This window comes from Salmo salar, chromosome 25, assembly GCF_965601325.2.
Source record: "Salmo salar chromosome 25, fSalSal1, whole genome shotgun sequence".
In the NCBI taxonomy this organism is placed as follows: domain Eukaryota; kingdom Metazoa; phylum Chordata; class Actinopteri; order Salmoniformes; family Salmonidae; genus Salmo; species Salmo salar.
In genome coordinates this window covers 32214575-32232541 of record NC_138315.1, presented here as the reverse complement: position 1 = coordinate 32232541, position 17967 = coordinate 32214575, and the positions used below count along the sequence as shown (strand labels likewise).

At 48.8% G+C, this 17967-nt stretch overlaps 1 protein-coding gene across 1 annotated transcript in view; it reads left to right on the top strand.

The window, feature by feature from the left end:
* xpo4 (exportin 4) overlaps positions 1-17967 on the top strand; it is a 46454-nt gene that overhangs the window by 25343 nt on the left and 3144 nt on the right. The window contains exons 7-21 of the mRNA XM_014174045.3: positions 1876-1988; positions 5156-5313; positions 6085-6259; positions 6397-6573; positions 7673-7815; positions 7936-8081; positions 8741-8918; positions 13489-13648; positions 14130-14299; positions 14722-14896; positions 15524-15817; positions 16949-17129; positions 17246-17361; positions 17472-17720; positions 17835-17927. Coding sequence (XP_014029520.2) covers positions 1876-1988; positions 5156-5313; positions 6085-6259; positions 6397-6573; positions 7673-7815; positions 7936-8081; positions 8741-8918; positions 13489-13648; positions 14130-14299; positions 14722-14896; positions 15524-15817; positions 16949-17129; positions 17246-17361; positions 17472-17720; positions 17835-17927 — 2528 coding nt within the window. The remainder of the gene's footprint in view (positions 1-1875; positions 1989-5155; positions 5314-6084; positions 6260-6396; positions 6574-7672; positions 7816-7935; positions 8082-8740; positions 8919-13488; positions 13649-14129; positions 14300-14721; positions 14897-15523; positions 15818-16948; positions 17130-17245; positions 17362-17471; positions 17721-17834; positions 17928-17967) is intronic.

Genomic DNA, 17967 nt, shown 5'->3' with positions numbered 1-17967 from the left:
TCCACACTGACATTAACCCTGAGGTCGGGTTGGGGTCTTGCTCAGGCTTCAGGCCTGCCCCTCGCCTTGACCCACTGGAGACCTTGACACACATACACTCCAAACCAGTGAGTTATGCTGTCTTGGGGACGGCTGTCCTAACTCGGGCAGGAGAGGGGGGAATTGGGGAGAGCAGGGGAGGGAGGGGGTGAGGGGCATTCCTCCAGTGTTATTTCACATGACAGGGCTGCAAGCGAGACTTAGTGGAGGATGTATCACTTAAACCCCCCCAACTCCTTAACATAGCTTTGTACTCTTAACACGTCCACTGCCAATGTACTGTATCTACAATGGCCAAAAAGTAATCTGGACAGAAAATACCTAGATGAGTTAAATATAGACTTAGAGGAGTATTTCTGTAGGGGGAAAAACTAATTCTGATTTTCTCTTGGCTGCGCCCATGCTCAGTCATGTGAAATCCATAGATTAGGGCCTTATGAATTTTTAAATTGACTGATTTCCTTATATGAACGAACTCTCAGCAAAATCTTTGAAATTGTTGCATGTTTTATTTATAATTTTGTTCAGTATAGAATTATATAACAACGAAGTCCAAAACATTTAGCTGTTAGCTAGTCAAGTTGCTGTATTTTTGATAGGTTAAAAACAGCTAAGTCGTTTTGTGGTTGGAATTGAGGTATGTATTTAGTTAGAGAAATTTGACATGAGCTAGCAACTTTTGACAGATTGGTTTCGTCTGGACAAACTGTTGCTAGCAACCAAATGAATACCAATGTGTTTTGTGGAGGAAAGTGATAGAGTTCCAGTATTTGCATAATCTTTTGATTTGATTATAGCTTGAAGGGTTATTGAATCTGGATCAAAAACCTCTTCTACTCAACCTGATTAATGAATGTTCATATTTGAAGATTGAAGGCCAGGCTGTTTAGCGTGACATGGAGTGGTAAGAAGTTGAATGATAGCTAAACATACTGGTACCCAGACTAAAATCTGCTTCAGTGTATATACCCCCACATCTTTGTTTTGTATTTGATACATGCATGGTTGTCAGTAAGGTAAATCTCTCACACACATGAACTCCAGTGGTTGGTCACCGGAGTTAATACCCCGTCTCCAACACTTCCCAAGAGGCTTTTCACACTCTTTTTCTCTCCCTCTACCTCTCTCTCTCTTCAGGTTCACTCAGAGTTCTGGTGGACCAGGGCTTTTTATAGAAGGTCATAAAGCCAAGGCTGCTGGAGGGAGTGCAGAGAGGGACACACACACACACACACACACACACACACACACACACACACACACACACACACACACACACACACACACACACACACACACACACACACACTCAAGCACAAAGCTGGCACCTGTCTCTTCAGCCTGACTGTTTGTGTTACTGTGTGTGTTACTCTGTGTGTTACTGTGTGTGTTACTGTGTGTGTTACTGTGTGTGTTACTGTGTGTGTGTATATGGGAGTGGCTGTGGGTCCGGCCCAGTGGAATGCTTGGCTTGTGATGGCGACTGGCTTTGATCTGGCATTCCTGTGGGAGTTTCTTCACTGGGCCTCAGCATAGAGCGAGGGAGAGAAAAAGACACAGTGAAGGAAAGAGAGCCTTGAGTGTGAGAGAGAGGGCAACAGAGTCAGGGAGGAGAGTGGCAGACTTGATGAGAGAGAGCTAGTGGGTGAGTAACCACAAGTTTCCACGCCACTCAGACCGCAGAGAGGGAGAGCATGGCAGGCAGAGAGAGAGGGAGGGAGACAGACCAGATTCCACTGTGACTGACTGACAGGGCTCTAGTGACAGGGGCTTTTGTGTGTGTGTGAGCCAGAGAGTCAGCATTCCCCATGTTGTTGGCCTTAACTTGGGGGTCACTGGGGCGCCACTACATCGCCATGTTCGAGTCCACCCAGAACGTGATGCTGAAGCCCACAGAGACCTGGAGAGAAGCCCTGCTTGACACCTGCGTTATGGACCTATTCTTCACCGTGAGTATTTTTCTCATCTCTCTCTATGTAGCTAGAACATTCTTCTGTCCAGCTGACTGCTCCTTGACCGTTGTCTCCTCTTGTGGTTCTTACTACGGACTGGGAGGGTTTCAACTGGATTTTATAATGAGGCATGTGAAACGGGACATTTTATAGTGACGCATTTATTACAAATAATCTTGATATTGCAATGTAGTATTTTTCCTAGGTGACGTGTAGATATGGCAGTGAAATGTGTGTGTGTGTGTGTCTGTGTCTGTGTGTGTGTGTGTGTGTGTGTGTGTGTGTGTGTGTGTGTGTGTGTGTGTGTGTGTGTGTGTGTGTGTGTGTGTGTGTGTGTGTGTGTGTGTGTGTGTGTGTGTGTGTGTGAAGCTGCCGTCCTGGCTTAGTGGTGTGAGCGAGATTAAGTGTGGAAGAAATCCGTCAGCTCTCCCTCAACATCCAGGCTCTCTGTGTGCCTCTGCCGAATACTGCTCCACTCTACTCTCTCCTGTATGTGTTTTCAAGTCCCAGTCTCCTGCCATATACTGTTCCCTTCTCCTCCAGGCCATATCACATCGCTGGAGACTTCTCTATTCTGCATCGCTCAGTTTCTACAACTGGCATGAGATATAATTTTGGATGAGTGAGGTTGAGAAGCCAATAGATGTTTTGAGCTGTTTGGAATCATAATATATATTTTGTATTGTAGAATTTTACATTTTGGATGTGTGTAAATCCCTCTCCTTTCATTGAGTGGTTTGGGACCAGAAAATCTCTATTGTATTGTGTCTGACCACCGACCAGCCTAACAAGAGTTGTGGTGTTTCTTACCTCCACAATGTGGTATTTATGTGGTTAATGTAAGAGTGGTGTCTGTCTGTGTGTGCAACAGTTTGTTTTGTCCGTCTGTGTGTGTGTGGTGTGTGTGTGTGTGTGTGCAACTGTTTTGTGTGTTTTGGGGTGCTCAGCTGCTGCTTCTCAATCCTCAGCTGTGAGGGTGACGGCCCAGGGAGGGGGCCGTCCAGGCACGCGCTGCCAGGGTCAGAGTTCAAAGAGAGCGATGGCAGGATTACACCCTAACCCTGGGATTAGGGGGCCCCGTTAACAGGACCCTGAGGGGGTCCATCTCCCTACTCTGTGGGTGTCAGTCTTCCTTTAAACAACTCCACTCTGGAGGCTAAGTGGTCTAAGGAATGTTGAAGGTCAGAAGTCTCTCTCCAAGTACATACATCCACTCCTTTACATTATGAAGTTGAAGCTTCCCGTTCAGTGACTGAAGGAAACAGAAACGGATGAATGTTGGAGGTAGACTGTGAGAAGAGCATTCTCAGTTCCACTCTGAGACAGTGGTCTAGGCCAGGGAGGGTAACTTGGCTAGGGGCAGAAGATCAGGGAAATATGCCACTCTGTTCTTTTGACACCTAGTGAAATGAGTGATAAGATAACATTTTCCCTACCAGCTGTAATTTTGCCTTCTGCTGTTTTTGTTAGTGGTTTGCTTTGGTTTTGGCTTGTATTGGGTTTGGACTGATGAGAGGGTGGCTTTAATTTGTGATTCTGTTAGTGTCTCTGTGTGTACTGCTTCTCTTGCCCAGGGTTGCGTCTGCTTTAAGTCAGAACATATCAGCGTCTAGTACACACTCACACTAGAGCTATGTTTGCCCAGTAAACACAATCAGGGCTGCGTCTGGAGCGCTGGACCTATGATGTTTTGACGATGGCTGATTCCACCCTGGGCGGCAGTAACTGGATCTGAATGAACAAGAGAGCGAGAAGGAGAGAGACAATCCGACGGAAGCGCTCAGTTGATGGAAAAAACCCAGAAAGGCCTCCAATCCCCCGAGGAAACAGACACCAGGCTTTGTCTCCTGCTATAAATAGGAGACTCATTCTCTCTGCGCAGAGGAGTGCCCAGTCTTGTTTTGATTTACCCTCTACCCCCTGCCTGTCTCTAACTATAGTCGGACTCAAGGCGATTGGCATAGCTAGCGTTGTGCGGATGTTCGTTGGTGCAGCTGTTTTTAGAGCGCGTGCGGCATACAATCTTTGGCCTTGCACTCGCTTTCTCTCCTCCTCCTCCCTCACTCTCTCCTCCCCTTCACTTCTCTCCTTCTCCTCCCTCACTCTCTCCTCCCCTTCACTTCTCTCCTCCAGAGAATGACTTCACACTCTGGAGAGGGAAGCAGCAGCACTACCCAGCAGCAGTGAGGTCTCTCGGCTGCGCTTCGCTACGTTAGCATCAGAGCCCTCGGATCACAGTGGCTGACAACTAGCCACTACAGCTGGAGAAGAAAGGGAGAGCGAGAACAAAAGGGAGGTTGAGAGAGGGGGTCTCTCAGAGGAAGAAGGGAGAGTTCTGGAGCTGTTGGGTGGCATGCAAACGGTTGCGTTGGACTTGTGGGGCTAGCACTGGGGTTTTTCAGGGACAATAACAGTAAAAGAAACCGAGAATAGACAGTTCTGAGCGTTCAGAGCCAAGCGTGCACATTGCGCTGCTTGTCAGTGAAAACACATGTTGCTCCACAGTAGAGCTGAAGTCTGCTCACCGCTCGGTGTCCACGCAGCCAATTCACCATGCAACCTCTGTGACAGAGAATAACAAGTCGACTCTGACTACCAATCCGTTTCTGAGAAGATCCACTCTGGCTTTGGCTGAGACTGCCTTGGAGAGATTCAGACGGGCTCTGTTATCGATTGGGATTGTTTGTGGTGACATCCAGGGTTACTGTGTCTGGGTTCGGGGACCAGCGCTTCGAGCATTGATTCTCTGTTCTTATCGCTTCAAAAGACAGTGAGTCTGTCACTTCAATTGGTCTTAAAATTCTGTCTATTGTTCTGGTCATCAGTGGCAGTCCTCAGACCTCGGTGTAATTTGACTCCCAAGTAGCTGGGAAAAGTGTCAGGGTTAACGTGGACTGAATGGAAACCGAGAGCTGTGACTGTCCTTTGTGTCCTGGTCAGGTGTTATGGGGCATGATTGGCATGGGCCGGTTTGTGTGTTGTGCTTTGTCGGAGATGCACAAGACATTATTTCAACCCAGTTTCTGCTCATTTTACCTTCATGGTCTCACAACCACCATCATTATTGTCGTCATCATAAGGAAAAAGTCTTCTGAGGAGAGAGCTGTATGTCATCACTTGCTTAAAAACAACTATTTAACACAACCCTCTACTTGTCTCCTCAGGTGCACAGAAAGATCCGTGAGGACTCGGACATGGCCCAGGACTCCCTGCAGTGCCTGGCCCAGCTGGCCTCCATGCACGGCCCCATCTTCCCTGATGAGACCGCTCAGGTCTCCTACCTGGCCCACCTGGTGGAGGGGCTTCTCAGCATGATCAATGGGTGAGTCTGTTAGGACCTTAGACTAACTGGTTGGTTTCAATGGACCCAATCCAGGGCTAGAAACACTGCTGCCCTCTGTGCGTTCAAGAAGCTCTAAATGAGTTTTGAACTTGGGCAGTTGTTTTAAGATGACACGTAGATTAATCTGTACTGCATGTTGATCATTATGGGCTGTGTGTGATTGTAAGTGATTATTTGGACTGGAGGCTGGTAGAGTAATGAGTAATGTGATTTTGTGTGTAATCGACTCGGCTGTCCTCCGTTAAAGTAGTTCTTATCTGAATCAAGAGGACTCAGCTCTAATGTATAAATAAAACACACATACACACTTGTGTGCTCGGAACTCGTGACTTGCTAGGCGGAGTGAGTAAGGGTCTCTCTCTCCCTTCTCCGTAATCACCTATTCCTGGAGCTTTTTTCCAGTTGCATCATCGGAAAACCATGCGGGCAGGATGGCCAATCTGCAGTGATTGAACAGCTCTGCTTGCAATTTAAATCCATCTGATGGGGGTTAGCGAGCTGCACGGTGCTAGGCAGTAGGCTAGCTACAGCAGGCCTCCAGACTGTGCTCTAACTGGGGCTGTGGAAACATGGCCCTAACCCCAAGGCAACAGGTACAGCTCAGTGCTCACACACTGGGCAGCAGAGCACAGTGTCTGGTTTAGTACCATACCTGCTTCAAAAACATTTGTGAAATACTTTCAAAAACGGTCTGATTTGGAATCAAATTGGCCAACATTCCTCTAAGGTTGTGTTTTGTTTGTGTCCCAGGATAGAGATGGAGGACTCTGAGGCAGTAGGTATCTCTAACATCATCTCCAACCTGATCAGCACTTTCCCCCGTGTCATCCTGACCGCCCTGCCCAGCGAGCTCTTCACCTCCTTCATCAACTGTCTCACCCTCCTCACCTGCTCCTTCGGACGCAGCGCCGCCCTGGAGGAAGTGGTCAGCATTACACCGCTAACCTTACAGCAGGAACATTACTGCAAGGAACATAGTGGATCCATGGAGAAAATGTTTCACGTATTGTTGTTGCATTGAAAAGGCACATTCAATGAGTCTGTCTCTCTCCCCCTGCCCAGCTGGATAAGGATGACATGGTATACATGGAGGCGTATGACAAGCTGTTAGAGTCATGGCTGACCCTGGTTCAGGACGATGAACATTTCCCCCGCGGCTGCTTCGTCCAACCCGCCGTTCAGGTCTTCAACTCCTACATCCAGTGTCACCTGGCCGCCCCCGACGGCACCCGCAATCTGGTGAGACACACACACACACCTGTCAACCTACCCCACATTACTCATCTCATATGTATATGTATATACTGTACTCTATACCATCTACTGCATCTTGCCTATGCCGTTCGGCCATCGCTCATCCATATATTTATATGTACATATTCTTATTCATTCCTTTACACTTGTGTGTATAAGGTAGTTGTTGTGAAATTGTTAGATTACTTGTTAGATATTACTGCATGGTCGGAACTAGAAGCACAAGCATTTAGCTACACTCACATTAACATCTGCTAACCATGTGTATGTGACCAATAACATTTGATTTGACCTAGACTCAAATAATCAGTCAATTGTTATGGTTAATTGATATGTTAATGCTTGTAAACAGTCGATCCACTATGATCCACGTTCTCCCACTCCTTCACATATTCCTTCACGCTCTCTCACGTTCTCCCACTCCTTCACATATTCCTTCACGCTCTCTCACGTTCTCTCACTCCTTCACATATTCCTTCACGCTCTCTCACGTTCTCTCACTCCTTCACATATTCCTTCACGCTCTCTCACGTTCTCTCACTCCTTCACATATTCCTTCACGCTCTCTCACGTTCTCTCACTCCTTCACATATTCCTTCACGCTCTCTCACGTTCTCTCACTCCTTCACATATTCCTTCACGCTCTCTCACGTTCTCTCACTCCTTCACATATTCCTTCACGCTCTCTCACGTTCTCTCACTCCTTCACATATTCCTTCACGCTCTCTCACGTTCTCTCACTCCTTCACATATTCCTTCACGCTCTCTCACGTTCTCTCACTCCTTCACATATTCCTTCACGCTCTCTCACGTTCTCTCACTCCTTCACATATTCCTTCACGCTCTCTCACGTTCTCTCACTCCTTCACATATTCCTTCACGCTCTCTCACGTTCTCTCACTCCTTCACATATTCCTTCACGCTCTCTCACGTTCTCTCACTCCTTCACATATTCCTTCACGCTCTCTCACGTTCTCTCACTCCTTCACATATTCCTTCACGCTCTCTCACGTTCTCTCACTCCTTCACATATTCCTTCACGCTCTCTTTTTCTGTTTTTCTTTCTTTCTCCTGTCCTCTCCAGACAGCAAACGGTGTGGCATCTCATGAGGAGGATGAGATTAACGAGTTACAGGAGGACGACAGAGAGCTGTTCTCAGACCAGCTGGCCAGCATCGGCATGTTAGGACGCATCGCAGCCAACCACTGTATCCCCCTACTGACCAGGTACACACACACCTCTTGCTTTTAGGCTATCCCCAAGCTCTGTAAGTGACTTCATGATTCTGACGTGTGTGTGTGTGTGTGTGTGTGTGTGTGTGTGTGTGTGTGTGTGTGTGTGGTCAGTCTGTTGGAGGACCGGGTGACGCGGCTCCACGGCCAGCTCCAGAGGACCCAGCAGCACCTCATGAACTCGTCTAACCCCGGATCAGTGGACCGCAAGGTCCTGGACGACCTCTACGAAGACATCCACTGGCTCATCCTGGTCTCAGGTCAGTGGATTACTATAAGGATGATTCCCAACATTAATAAGGCTAGTGCTCTATGTTGGATACATGGCTCAGTTCCATCAGTGCTCCCTTGTTGTTTTAGGTATGGTTTTATTATGTAACAATTCTTTTAGCATTCAGTCAATTATGTTCTGTTAGCATAACATGAAACCTAGAACTGCACTCTGGGGGGCATAGACTTTGTCCTTAGATCTCCTTAGTTGTTTTTCGGGACTAAATTTAGGCTGGGAGGCAGGCTGCGCTGGTGTATTGGTGCATGGCAGGAATGTTGTTTCGGGAAGGGCCAGGCCACCAGTTGTACAACTGCTGCTGTTTAGTACATTGTAGCATTCTCAGTGGCCACAGAATTGCCCTTTGGTGCCTAACTTCATTTGGAGTCATACACCCTTAGTTGGTTCTCTCTCTTAGTGTGCTTAGAGTCTTTCTAGGGGATCTTAGCAGTGCTTTGCGTAACACTGGTGAAGAATGACATTGGTTGTAATGTATCAGTGGAAAGCTCCACTGTAGGAGTTTTGCTGTGATGGAAAATGTTGTCTTCCAAAAGTACCTCCTTAATGGATTGTTTCTGGCTAGCCATAGTCCTAGTTGTCAGAGTGTAGTTGTGAATGCTAATTATTGAATGTGTGTGTGGGGGGGTTCAGGCTACGTCCTGGCAGATGACCCTCAGGGTGAGACTCCTCTGATCCCGGCGGAGGTGATGGAGTATTCTATCAACCACTCTACTGAGGTAGACATCAACACCACCCTGCAGATACTGGGCTCCCCCGGGGAGAAGGCCTCCTCTATCCCAGGGTGCAACAGGACAGACTCTGTCATCAGGTAAGGGAGGGACTATGATTGGTCAAAAGGCTGTGTACAGTACAGGCTGAATGTCTCCTGATTTGCTGTCTGGCACTTAATTGCGAACACCTGGATTCCCACATCTAAATGAGATGTTTGGTTTGAAAGAGAGAACTGAAACCAAGTGATATTCTGCCTCCTGTCAGTGGACCCGAGTTGCCCGTCGCTGCTATGGGTCTGAAATTAGTGCTTTTTGAGGTCGGTTCGATTATTACAAATAATCATGGTTTTAAAAAAAGGAAATGCCCTCGCTATGCGTTGTGGTTTGAATGCTGTAGAAATGCAGAATAAAACTATTAATTAAAGTCCCATGATGGTAGTCTGATTATCCCTTATTAAACATAGATTGTTTACATTACTTTAATAAAATATTTCAGTTGTATATTACATTTGTTTTATTTGATGACTTTATTATTTCATTCCAAGTCATCTCATCTCTATAGAGCTGCTGCCTGACAAAATGACTATTTTAGTCGTTCTTCAACTTAAATAAGGCATATTTTTAGGACTGCTGAATTCCAACTATCAGTCACTTAGATCATGTATTTTCAGGTAGAGATGGCTTGCGATGCAGCTGCTCTCGATCACGCATTCTTCCCTCTTACGTAGCAGGCGTAAAAGAAACACAGACCGGACAAGCAGGCGCGCAATGGATTATGATCATTGTAGTTAATTACCACGTTTTCTGCGCTAAACTATGTAGACTATTGGCCTGTTGGAAACTACAACTCCCTACGACATAAATCAGATCAAGCCCGAACTGTGCTATATCTAGAGAAACTGCACAATGTGCGCATCGAGCCCACAGAAGAAGGAAAAAACTCAAACTAAATGGAATTCAAGTAATTGAACCAACGTCGGTCAATTAGTTGTTTCAAAACCAAAAAATAACAGACCATTTCGGTCAATCGCTTAGCACTATCTGAGTCACTGATCTAATGGACAGTCTACCCTCACTGTCTGTCTCTGATCTAATGGACAGCTTGGACAGTCTCTCCACACTGTCTACAGCAGCTGAGCTTTAAGCTGTGGACTTGTTCACTAAGCCCTGGTTGTAGAGCTCTGTCACGTTCACACCAGTGCTCTGTCTGTCTGGAGTGTGTCTCATAAAACCCTCTGCCCCGTGGCATGGCATGGCGGCAGCCTTTCCCTTAGATTATTTTCCAGGCAGGGCACAACGGCCCACATAACACTACACAGGCCATCTGGCATGGAAACTGTCCATAGAAACCAACAGAAGCCAAACTTTTTTTAGATCTAGGTAGGGGGTCCTCGCCCCTACAGTACAGTACAATGTTAGGGGAAATATTACGTACAGTGCGAGGCCAATGATCCACCCGTGTGTGTGTGTGTGTGTTTGATCACTGGTCCCCAGCGATGCGGGTGTGGCTCCCTGGGGGTGTGGTGCCAGTGCTGCAGAGGGGGAATGCCCTGGCACAGACCCAGCCATGCCAGTTGCTAACACACACACAGGCCCTTGGATGCATGATGGCGTAGCGACCTAGCCAGCCTTAGAGCAGACCCCGGCGCCAGCCCTCCCAGCCCCGGACCAGACCACCACTCCCTAACATGTTATTCAATTAGGGCAGGGCCAGGTGCTGCTAAGACTAGGAGAGGGCTGGGGTCATGTGTGTGTGGGGTTGGGGGGGTACATGCAATCATATAGGGAATTTTGGAGGTGGTTGGGGTTGTGGAAAGGGCCTCTGGTTTGTTCTCTGTGGGGGTGAGGAGGGACTGGGACAGAGGATTGTTCTGTGGGGGTGAAGGGACACAGAGGATTGTTCTGTGGGGGTGAAGGGACACAGAGGATTGTTCTGTGGGGGTGAAGGGACACAGAGGATTGTTTTGTGGGGGTGAAGGGACACAGAGGATTGTTTTGTGGGGGTGAAGGGACACAGGGACAGAGGATTGTTTTGTGGGGGTGAAGGGACACAGGAACAGAGAGGATTGTTCTGTGGGGGCACAGGGACAGAAGATTGTTCTGTGGGGGTGAAGGGACACAGGGACAGAGAGGATTGTTTTTTGAGGAGGCACGGGGACAGAGGATTGTTCTGTGGGGGTGAAGGGACACAGGGACAGAGAGGATTGTTTTTTGAGGAGGCACGGGGACAGAGGATTATTCTGTGGGGGTGAGGGGCGGCACGGGGACCGAGGATTTTTCTGTGGGGGTGAAGGGACACAGGGACAGAGAGGATTGTTCTGTGGGGGTGCACAGGGACAAAGGATTGTTTTGTGGGGGTGAGGGGGCACAGGGACAAAGGATTGTTTTGTGGGGGTGAGGGGGCACAGGGACAAAGGATTGTTTTGTTGGGGTGAAGGGACAGAGGATTGTTCTGTGGGGGTGTGGAGGCACGGGGACAGAGGATTGTTTTGTGGGGGTGAAGGGGCACAGGGACAGAGGATTGTTTTGTGGGGGTGAAGGGACACAGGGACAGAGAGGATTGTTCTGTGGGGGTGCACAGGGACAAAGGATTGTTTTGTGGGGGTGAGGGGGCACAGGGACAAAGGATTGTTTTGTGGGGGTGAGGGGGCACAGGGACAAAGGATTGTTTTGTTGGGGTGAAGGGACAGAGGATTGTTCTGTGGGGGTGTGGAGGCACGGGGACAGAGGATTGTTTTGTGGGGGTGAAGGGGCACAGGGACAGAGGATTGTTTTGTGGGGGTGAGGGGGCACAGGGACAAAGGATTGTTTTGTGGGGGTGAGGGGGCACAGGGACAAAGGATTGTTTTGTGGGGGTGAGGTGGCACAGGACAAAGGATTGTTTTGTGGGGGTGAGGGGGCACAGGGACAAAGGATTGTTCTGTGGGGGTGAGGAGGCACGGGGACAGAGGATTGTTTTGTGGGGGTGAGGAGGCACGGGGACAGAGGATTGTTCTCTGTGGGGGTGAGGAGGCACAGGGACAGAGGATTGTTCTCTGTGGGGGTGAGGAGGCACGGGGACAGAGGATTGTTTTGTGGGGGTGAGGAGGCACGGGGACAGAGGATTGTTCTCTGTGGGGGTGAGGAGGCACGGGGACAGAGGATTGTTCTCTGTGGGGGTGAGGAGGCACGGGGACAGAGGATTGTTCTCTGTGGGGGTGAGGAGGCACGGGGACAGAGGATTGTTCTCTGTGGGGGTGAGGAGGCACGGGGACAGAGGATTGTTCTCTGTGGGGGTGAGGAGGCACGGGGACAGAGGATTGTTCTCTGTGGGGGTGAGGAGGCACGGGGACAGAGGATTGGAAAAACAAGAGGCCGGCATCGGGTTTCCTAATAACACTGTGCGACCCCGACGCTGTTAATGTCAATGGGCTTTTGTTTTTGCAAACAATGTGAAACAGTGCACTGTGGTGCTGCGTGGGCATGTCCTGAGGCCCATCTCTCACATACAGAACACTAAGATGCACTAAGCCGTATGTCTCTCTGGCCTTTAACAGAGTGGGTCAACGTGGTCATTTGTTGTCTGAGTGACTGATTTCAACAGACACTGAATTCCCACCTCTTTCTTTTGTTCTTCTCCGTGTCCTGGCCTTGGCTCCTTATCACTTCCCTCGTTACCTCGTTACCTCTCTCCTCGTCCTCTTTTTATTCTCTCTATCCGTCTCTCTCTGTCCATTTTCCTCTTTTTCCATTTATTTTTCTCCTTTACCTTTCACTTCTCTCTCTCCTTCCCTCCCACCCTCTCCCTCCTTCCCTCCCACCCTCTCTCTCCTTCCCTCCCACCCTCTCTCTCCTTCTCTCCCTCCTTCCCTCCCACCCTCTCTCTCCTTCCCTCCCACCCTCTCTCCCTCCTTCCCTCCCACCCTCTCTCCTTCCTTCCCTCCCACCCTCTCTCTCCCTCCTTCCTTCCCTCCCACCCTCTCTCTCCCACCCTCTCTCTCTCTCCCTCCTTCCCTCCCTCCCACCCTCTCTCCCTCCTTCCTTCCCTCCCTCCCACCCTCTCTCTCCCTCCTTCCTTCCCTCCCTCCCACCCTCTCTCTCCCTCCTTCCCACCCTCTCTCTCCCTCCTTCCCTCCCTCCCACCCTCTCTCTCCTTCCCTCCCACCCTCTCTCTCCCTCCTTCCCTCCCTCCCACCCTCTCTCTCCTTCCCTCCCTCCCACCCTCTCTCTCCTTCCCTCCCACCCTCTCTCCCTCCCTCCTTCCCTCCCTCCCACCCTCTCTCCCTCCTTCCTTCCCTCCCTCCCACCCTCTCTCTCCCTCCTTCCTTCCCTCCCTCCCACCCTCTCTCTCCCTCCTTCCCACCCTCTCTCTCCCTCCTTCCCTCCCTCCCACCCTCTCTCTCCTTCCCTCCCACCCTCTCTCTCCCTCCTTCCCTCCCTCCCACCCTCTCTCTCCTTCCCTCCCTCCCACCCTCTCTCTCCCTCCTTCCCTCCCTCCCACCCTCTCTCTCCTTCCCTCCCTCCCACCCTCTCTCTCCCTCCTTCCCTCCCTCCCACCCTCTCTCTCCTTCCCTCCCTCCCTCCCACCCTCTCTCTCCCTCCTTCCCTCCCTCCCACCCTCTCTCTCCTTCCCTCCCTCCCACCCTCTCTCCCTCCCTCCTTCCCTCCCTCCCACCCTCTCTCTGTCAGGTTGTTGTCAGCGGTGTTGAGGACATCAGAGGTGGAGTCCAGGGCTACGAGGGCCAGTCTGACAGAGCTGCTCAGCCCTCAGATGGGGAAGGACATTGTGTGGTTCCTCAGACGCTGGGCCAAGACTTACCTACTGGTGGACGAGAAACTCTACGAACAGGTACAACTAACACCAGACACCACTGTCTGATTTGTCGTCCATAATACAATACTTCTCACTACAACCCTCTAAGTGCCTAAGGCCCACAGAAGGCCCTCAGAACACTGGCATGGTAATGTCCCGGGCATGGCTTTGACAGATGACGTCATAAATAGTCTTTGTGATAGTCACTGAACGCTAATGGACACTTGAGGTGGTGAAAATGCTAGGGATGGTGTTCCATCACGTTCATGTTTACACCACCAGTTCGATCACGTTTAGACCACCCGTGCTCTGTCACCTTGACACCAGTGTACTCTCTGGAAGTGTGTTGTAGAAGCTGGTTTCCTGTGGATCGTGGCATTGTGAGGAGGAGTGCAGTATATCACTGGACTGGACAATGGCTATTTCTGACATCTGATCTTTTAAAGTGTTGCAGGGATTTTCATCTATCCCTCCACCATTTCACACCACTTTCTCACTCTTTTCATCCCTCCTTTAGATCAGTATCCCCCTGAGCATGGCATTTGGGGCGGACACGGAGGGGGCCCAGTGGATTGTGGGATACCTGCTGGAGAAGGTGATCAACAACCTGTCTGTGTGGAGCTCTGAACCTGAACTGGCCAACGACACGGTGGAGCTACTGGTCTGTCTGGTGGAGAAGAGGGAGAGGTGAGACACTGACTGGCTGGCTGGCTGACTGACTGACTGACTGACTGACTGACTGACTGACTGGCTGGCTGACTGACTGACTGATCAGGTGGAGCTACTGGTCTGTCTGGTGGAGAAGAGGGAGAGGTGAGACACTGACTGACTGGCTGGCTGACTGACTGACTGACTGACTGACTGACTGACTGACTGATCAGGTGGAGCTACTGGTCTGTCTGGTGGAGAAGAGGGAGAGGTGAGACACTGACTCAATTCTGTATCCTGACTTGAAATATGCACACACAAAAAACTAGATAGGATATGAGCCTAAGCTTTGGCGCTAGAAACATCGCCCTCTTGTGGTGGAATGATAGTTTTTTAGTTTTTCATTATCTCGCCAATGATATCAAATGCCAACGAACCTTTGTCCATCCTTCCTTTCTCAGGGCCAACATTGTGGTACAGTGTGAGAACTGGTGGAACTTGGCAAAGCAGTTTGCCAGCCGCAGCCCTCCCCTGGACCTGCTGTCCAGCTCAGTACAGAGGTCCCTGATGAAGGCCCTGGTTCTGGGGGGCTTTGCACACATGGACTCAGACACCAAACAGCAGTACTGGACAGAGGTGGGGAACCCTATAGAAGCCAGAGACAACACACACGGAATCCCCCACTCTGAATCCCTGAATGGAACTAACTCACACACGTCCCTCAAAGGACACGACCTGACAGCTCTCAAGTGTCATTTCCCTTCAGATTTCCTTTATATAGTCTGTCTTTACAAATAGACTTCAGCTGGTAGCACATTGTGAGATCTCAATTGTCTTTTCCCTGTAACTTCCCTACTGTGGTGATTCTGTTTAACTACTCTCCCCATAGACTTCAGTAGTAACAAACGGTGAAGCCAAATGATTTAACCAAAACCATTAGATCTCCCTAGAGTCTATGGTGTGATAATGATCCTCATAATGATCTTGAAGGCCTTTGTATAGTAGTGCAAGATGACTCCAAAGCCATTGGGAGAGATCTAAGAACGAGATGGCAGCTGTCTTCCAGCTGCTCTGACTGTAGAGTGTGTACAGTACAGTAGACCATTAGAGAAGAGTTGGGAAGGAAAATAGCCCGATCTTTCTCTCTTCATGCCCTCTCTCCTTTGGGGGTTGGAGCCACGTTACTGTAAAGCACTTTGTGACAAATGTTGTTGATTGATTGGATGTGATTGATTGATCACCTCTCTGTTCCTCTCCCTCCAGGTGCTGCACCCCCTCCAGCAGCGCTTCCTCAACCTGATCAACCAGGAGAACTTTCCTCAGATCTGTCAGGAGGAGAGTGTGAAGCGGGAGATCGTCGCCACCCTGGAGGCTCTGTGTGGCATCGCCGAGGCAACGCAGATTGACAACGTGGCGTCTCTCTTCAGCTTCCTCATGGACTTCCTGTCCAGCTGCATCGGCCTGATGGAGGTGTACCGCAACACGCCCGAGACGATCAACCTCATCATCGAGGTGTTCGTGGAGGTCGCCCACAAACAGATCTGCTACCTGGGAGAGGTGAGGATCACTTTAATAAAAATCACACACTTTATTATATGAACAAAGTAAATAGCTCAGTAGAATAGAATAAACATTTTATCATAAGTATAATACAGGAAGACACAGTTTATAGTCCAATATTTACACGTGAATAAGAGAAAGGGTGAATTTGGGGGCAAGTGTTTAACCTCTCTAGGGTATGTGGGACGAAATCGTCCCACCTAGTCAACAGCCAGTGGAATCGAGTGGCGCGATATTCAAATACCTTAGAAATGCTATTACTTCAATTTCTCAAACATATGACTATTTTACACCATTTTAAAGACAAGACTCTCGTTAATCTAACCACATTGTCCGATTTCAAAAAGGCTTTACAACGAAAGCAAAACATTAGATTATGTCAGCAGAGTACCCAGCCAGAAATAATCACACACCCATTTTTCAAGCTAGCATATAATGTCACAAAAACCAAAACCACAGCTAAATGCAGCACTAACCTTTGATGATCTTCATCAGATGACACTCCTAGGACATTATGTTATGCAATACATGCATATTTTCTTCAATCAAGTTCATATTTATATCAAAAAACAGCTTTTTACATTAGCATGTGACGTTCAGAACTAGCAAACATACCGAAAACTTCCGGTGAATTTACTAAATTACTCACGATAAACGTTCACAAAAAACATAACAATTATTTTAAGAATTATAGATACAGAACTCCTTTATGCAATCGCGGTGTCAGACTTTAAAATAGCTTTTCGGCAAAAGCACATTTTGCAATATTCTGAGTAGATAGCTCGCCATCACGGGCTAGCTAATTTGACACCCACCAAGTTTGGCGTTCACTAAACTCAGAATTACTATAAGACAAATTGGATTACCTTTGTGTTCTTCGTCAGAATGCACTCCCAGGACTTCTACTTCATCCACAAATGTTGTTTTATTCTAGTTTCTGGGCAGTAGTAATAACCAGATTAAATCGGGTACGTTTTTTATCCGGATGTGAAAATACTGCCCCCTACCCTAGAGAGGTTAAATTATGCAGTATTAGCCATCGTAAATAAGAGTCTGGTAGCTGTGTGTGGGAGATTTCACTGGGAAGACGAGTCAACAGCTACCTCTTCTCCCACTCCGCCCCCCCAGTCCAAGTCTATGAAGCTGTACGAGGCGTGCCTGACTCTGCTGCAGGTCTACTCTAAGAACAACCTGGGCAGGAAGAGGGCTGATGTGGCTGCTGAGGAGGACCAGTACCAGGACCTGCTGCTCATCATGGAGCTGCTCACCAACCTGCTCTCTAAGGAGTTCATTGACTTCTCAGACACAGGTGTGTGTTTTCATCTCCAAAATCAGTCAACGTTTCTGTATGATATTTTAGGTTCCTAGTTAGTAGTCAATACTTACAAAGTCCTCTCTTGTGTTTGCGTGTTGATGTTGGAATAGATGAGGTGTTCCGGGAGCAGGGTTCGGGAGCGGCAGGTCGGTCGGTGTCGGCTGCAGACGTAGTTCTGTTTGGGGTCAACATCATTCTGCCGCTCATGTCTCAGGACCTGCTCAAGGTAAGACCCAGGGCCAATAGATGTACAATGCTCCCTTCCTTGAAGTAGTAATCTACATAGTCACTGTACTACAATGGTTGTTTAACTGGCTTGTCGCTGTGTGTTTCCAGTTCCCGTCTCTGTGTAACCAGTACTACAAGCTCATCACGTTCATCTGTGAGATTTTTCCTGAGAAGATCCCCCAGCTACCAGAGGAGCTGTTCAAGAGTCTCATGTACTCCCTAGAGCTGGGCATGACATCCATGAGTTCAGAGGTCAGCCAGCTGTGTCTGGAGGCTCTGTCCCCCCTGGCCGAGCAGTGTGCCAAGACCCAGGAGAAAGACACGCCCCTATTCATCGCTACACGCCACTTCCTCAAGGTGAGGCACCCCCTACTGGGATTTCCTCCTAACTACAGGGTCTGCCTCGTTTGATTGTGCTCAAAAAGAGGAAATGTTTTGTAATGGATAATCTCTTTCTCTCCCCCTCTCTAGTTGGTGTTTGACATGCTGGTACTGCAGAAACACAACACAGAGATCACAGTGGCAGCGGGAGAAGCTCTCTATACACTAGTGTGCCTACATCAAGTGAGTATGCTTAGTTTTTATACTTCCCACGCACATGTAT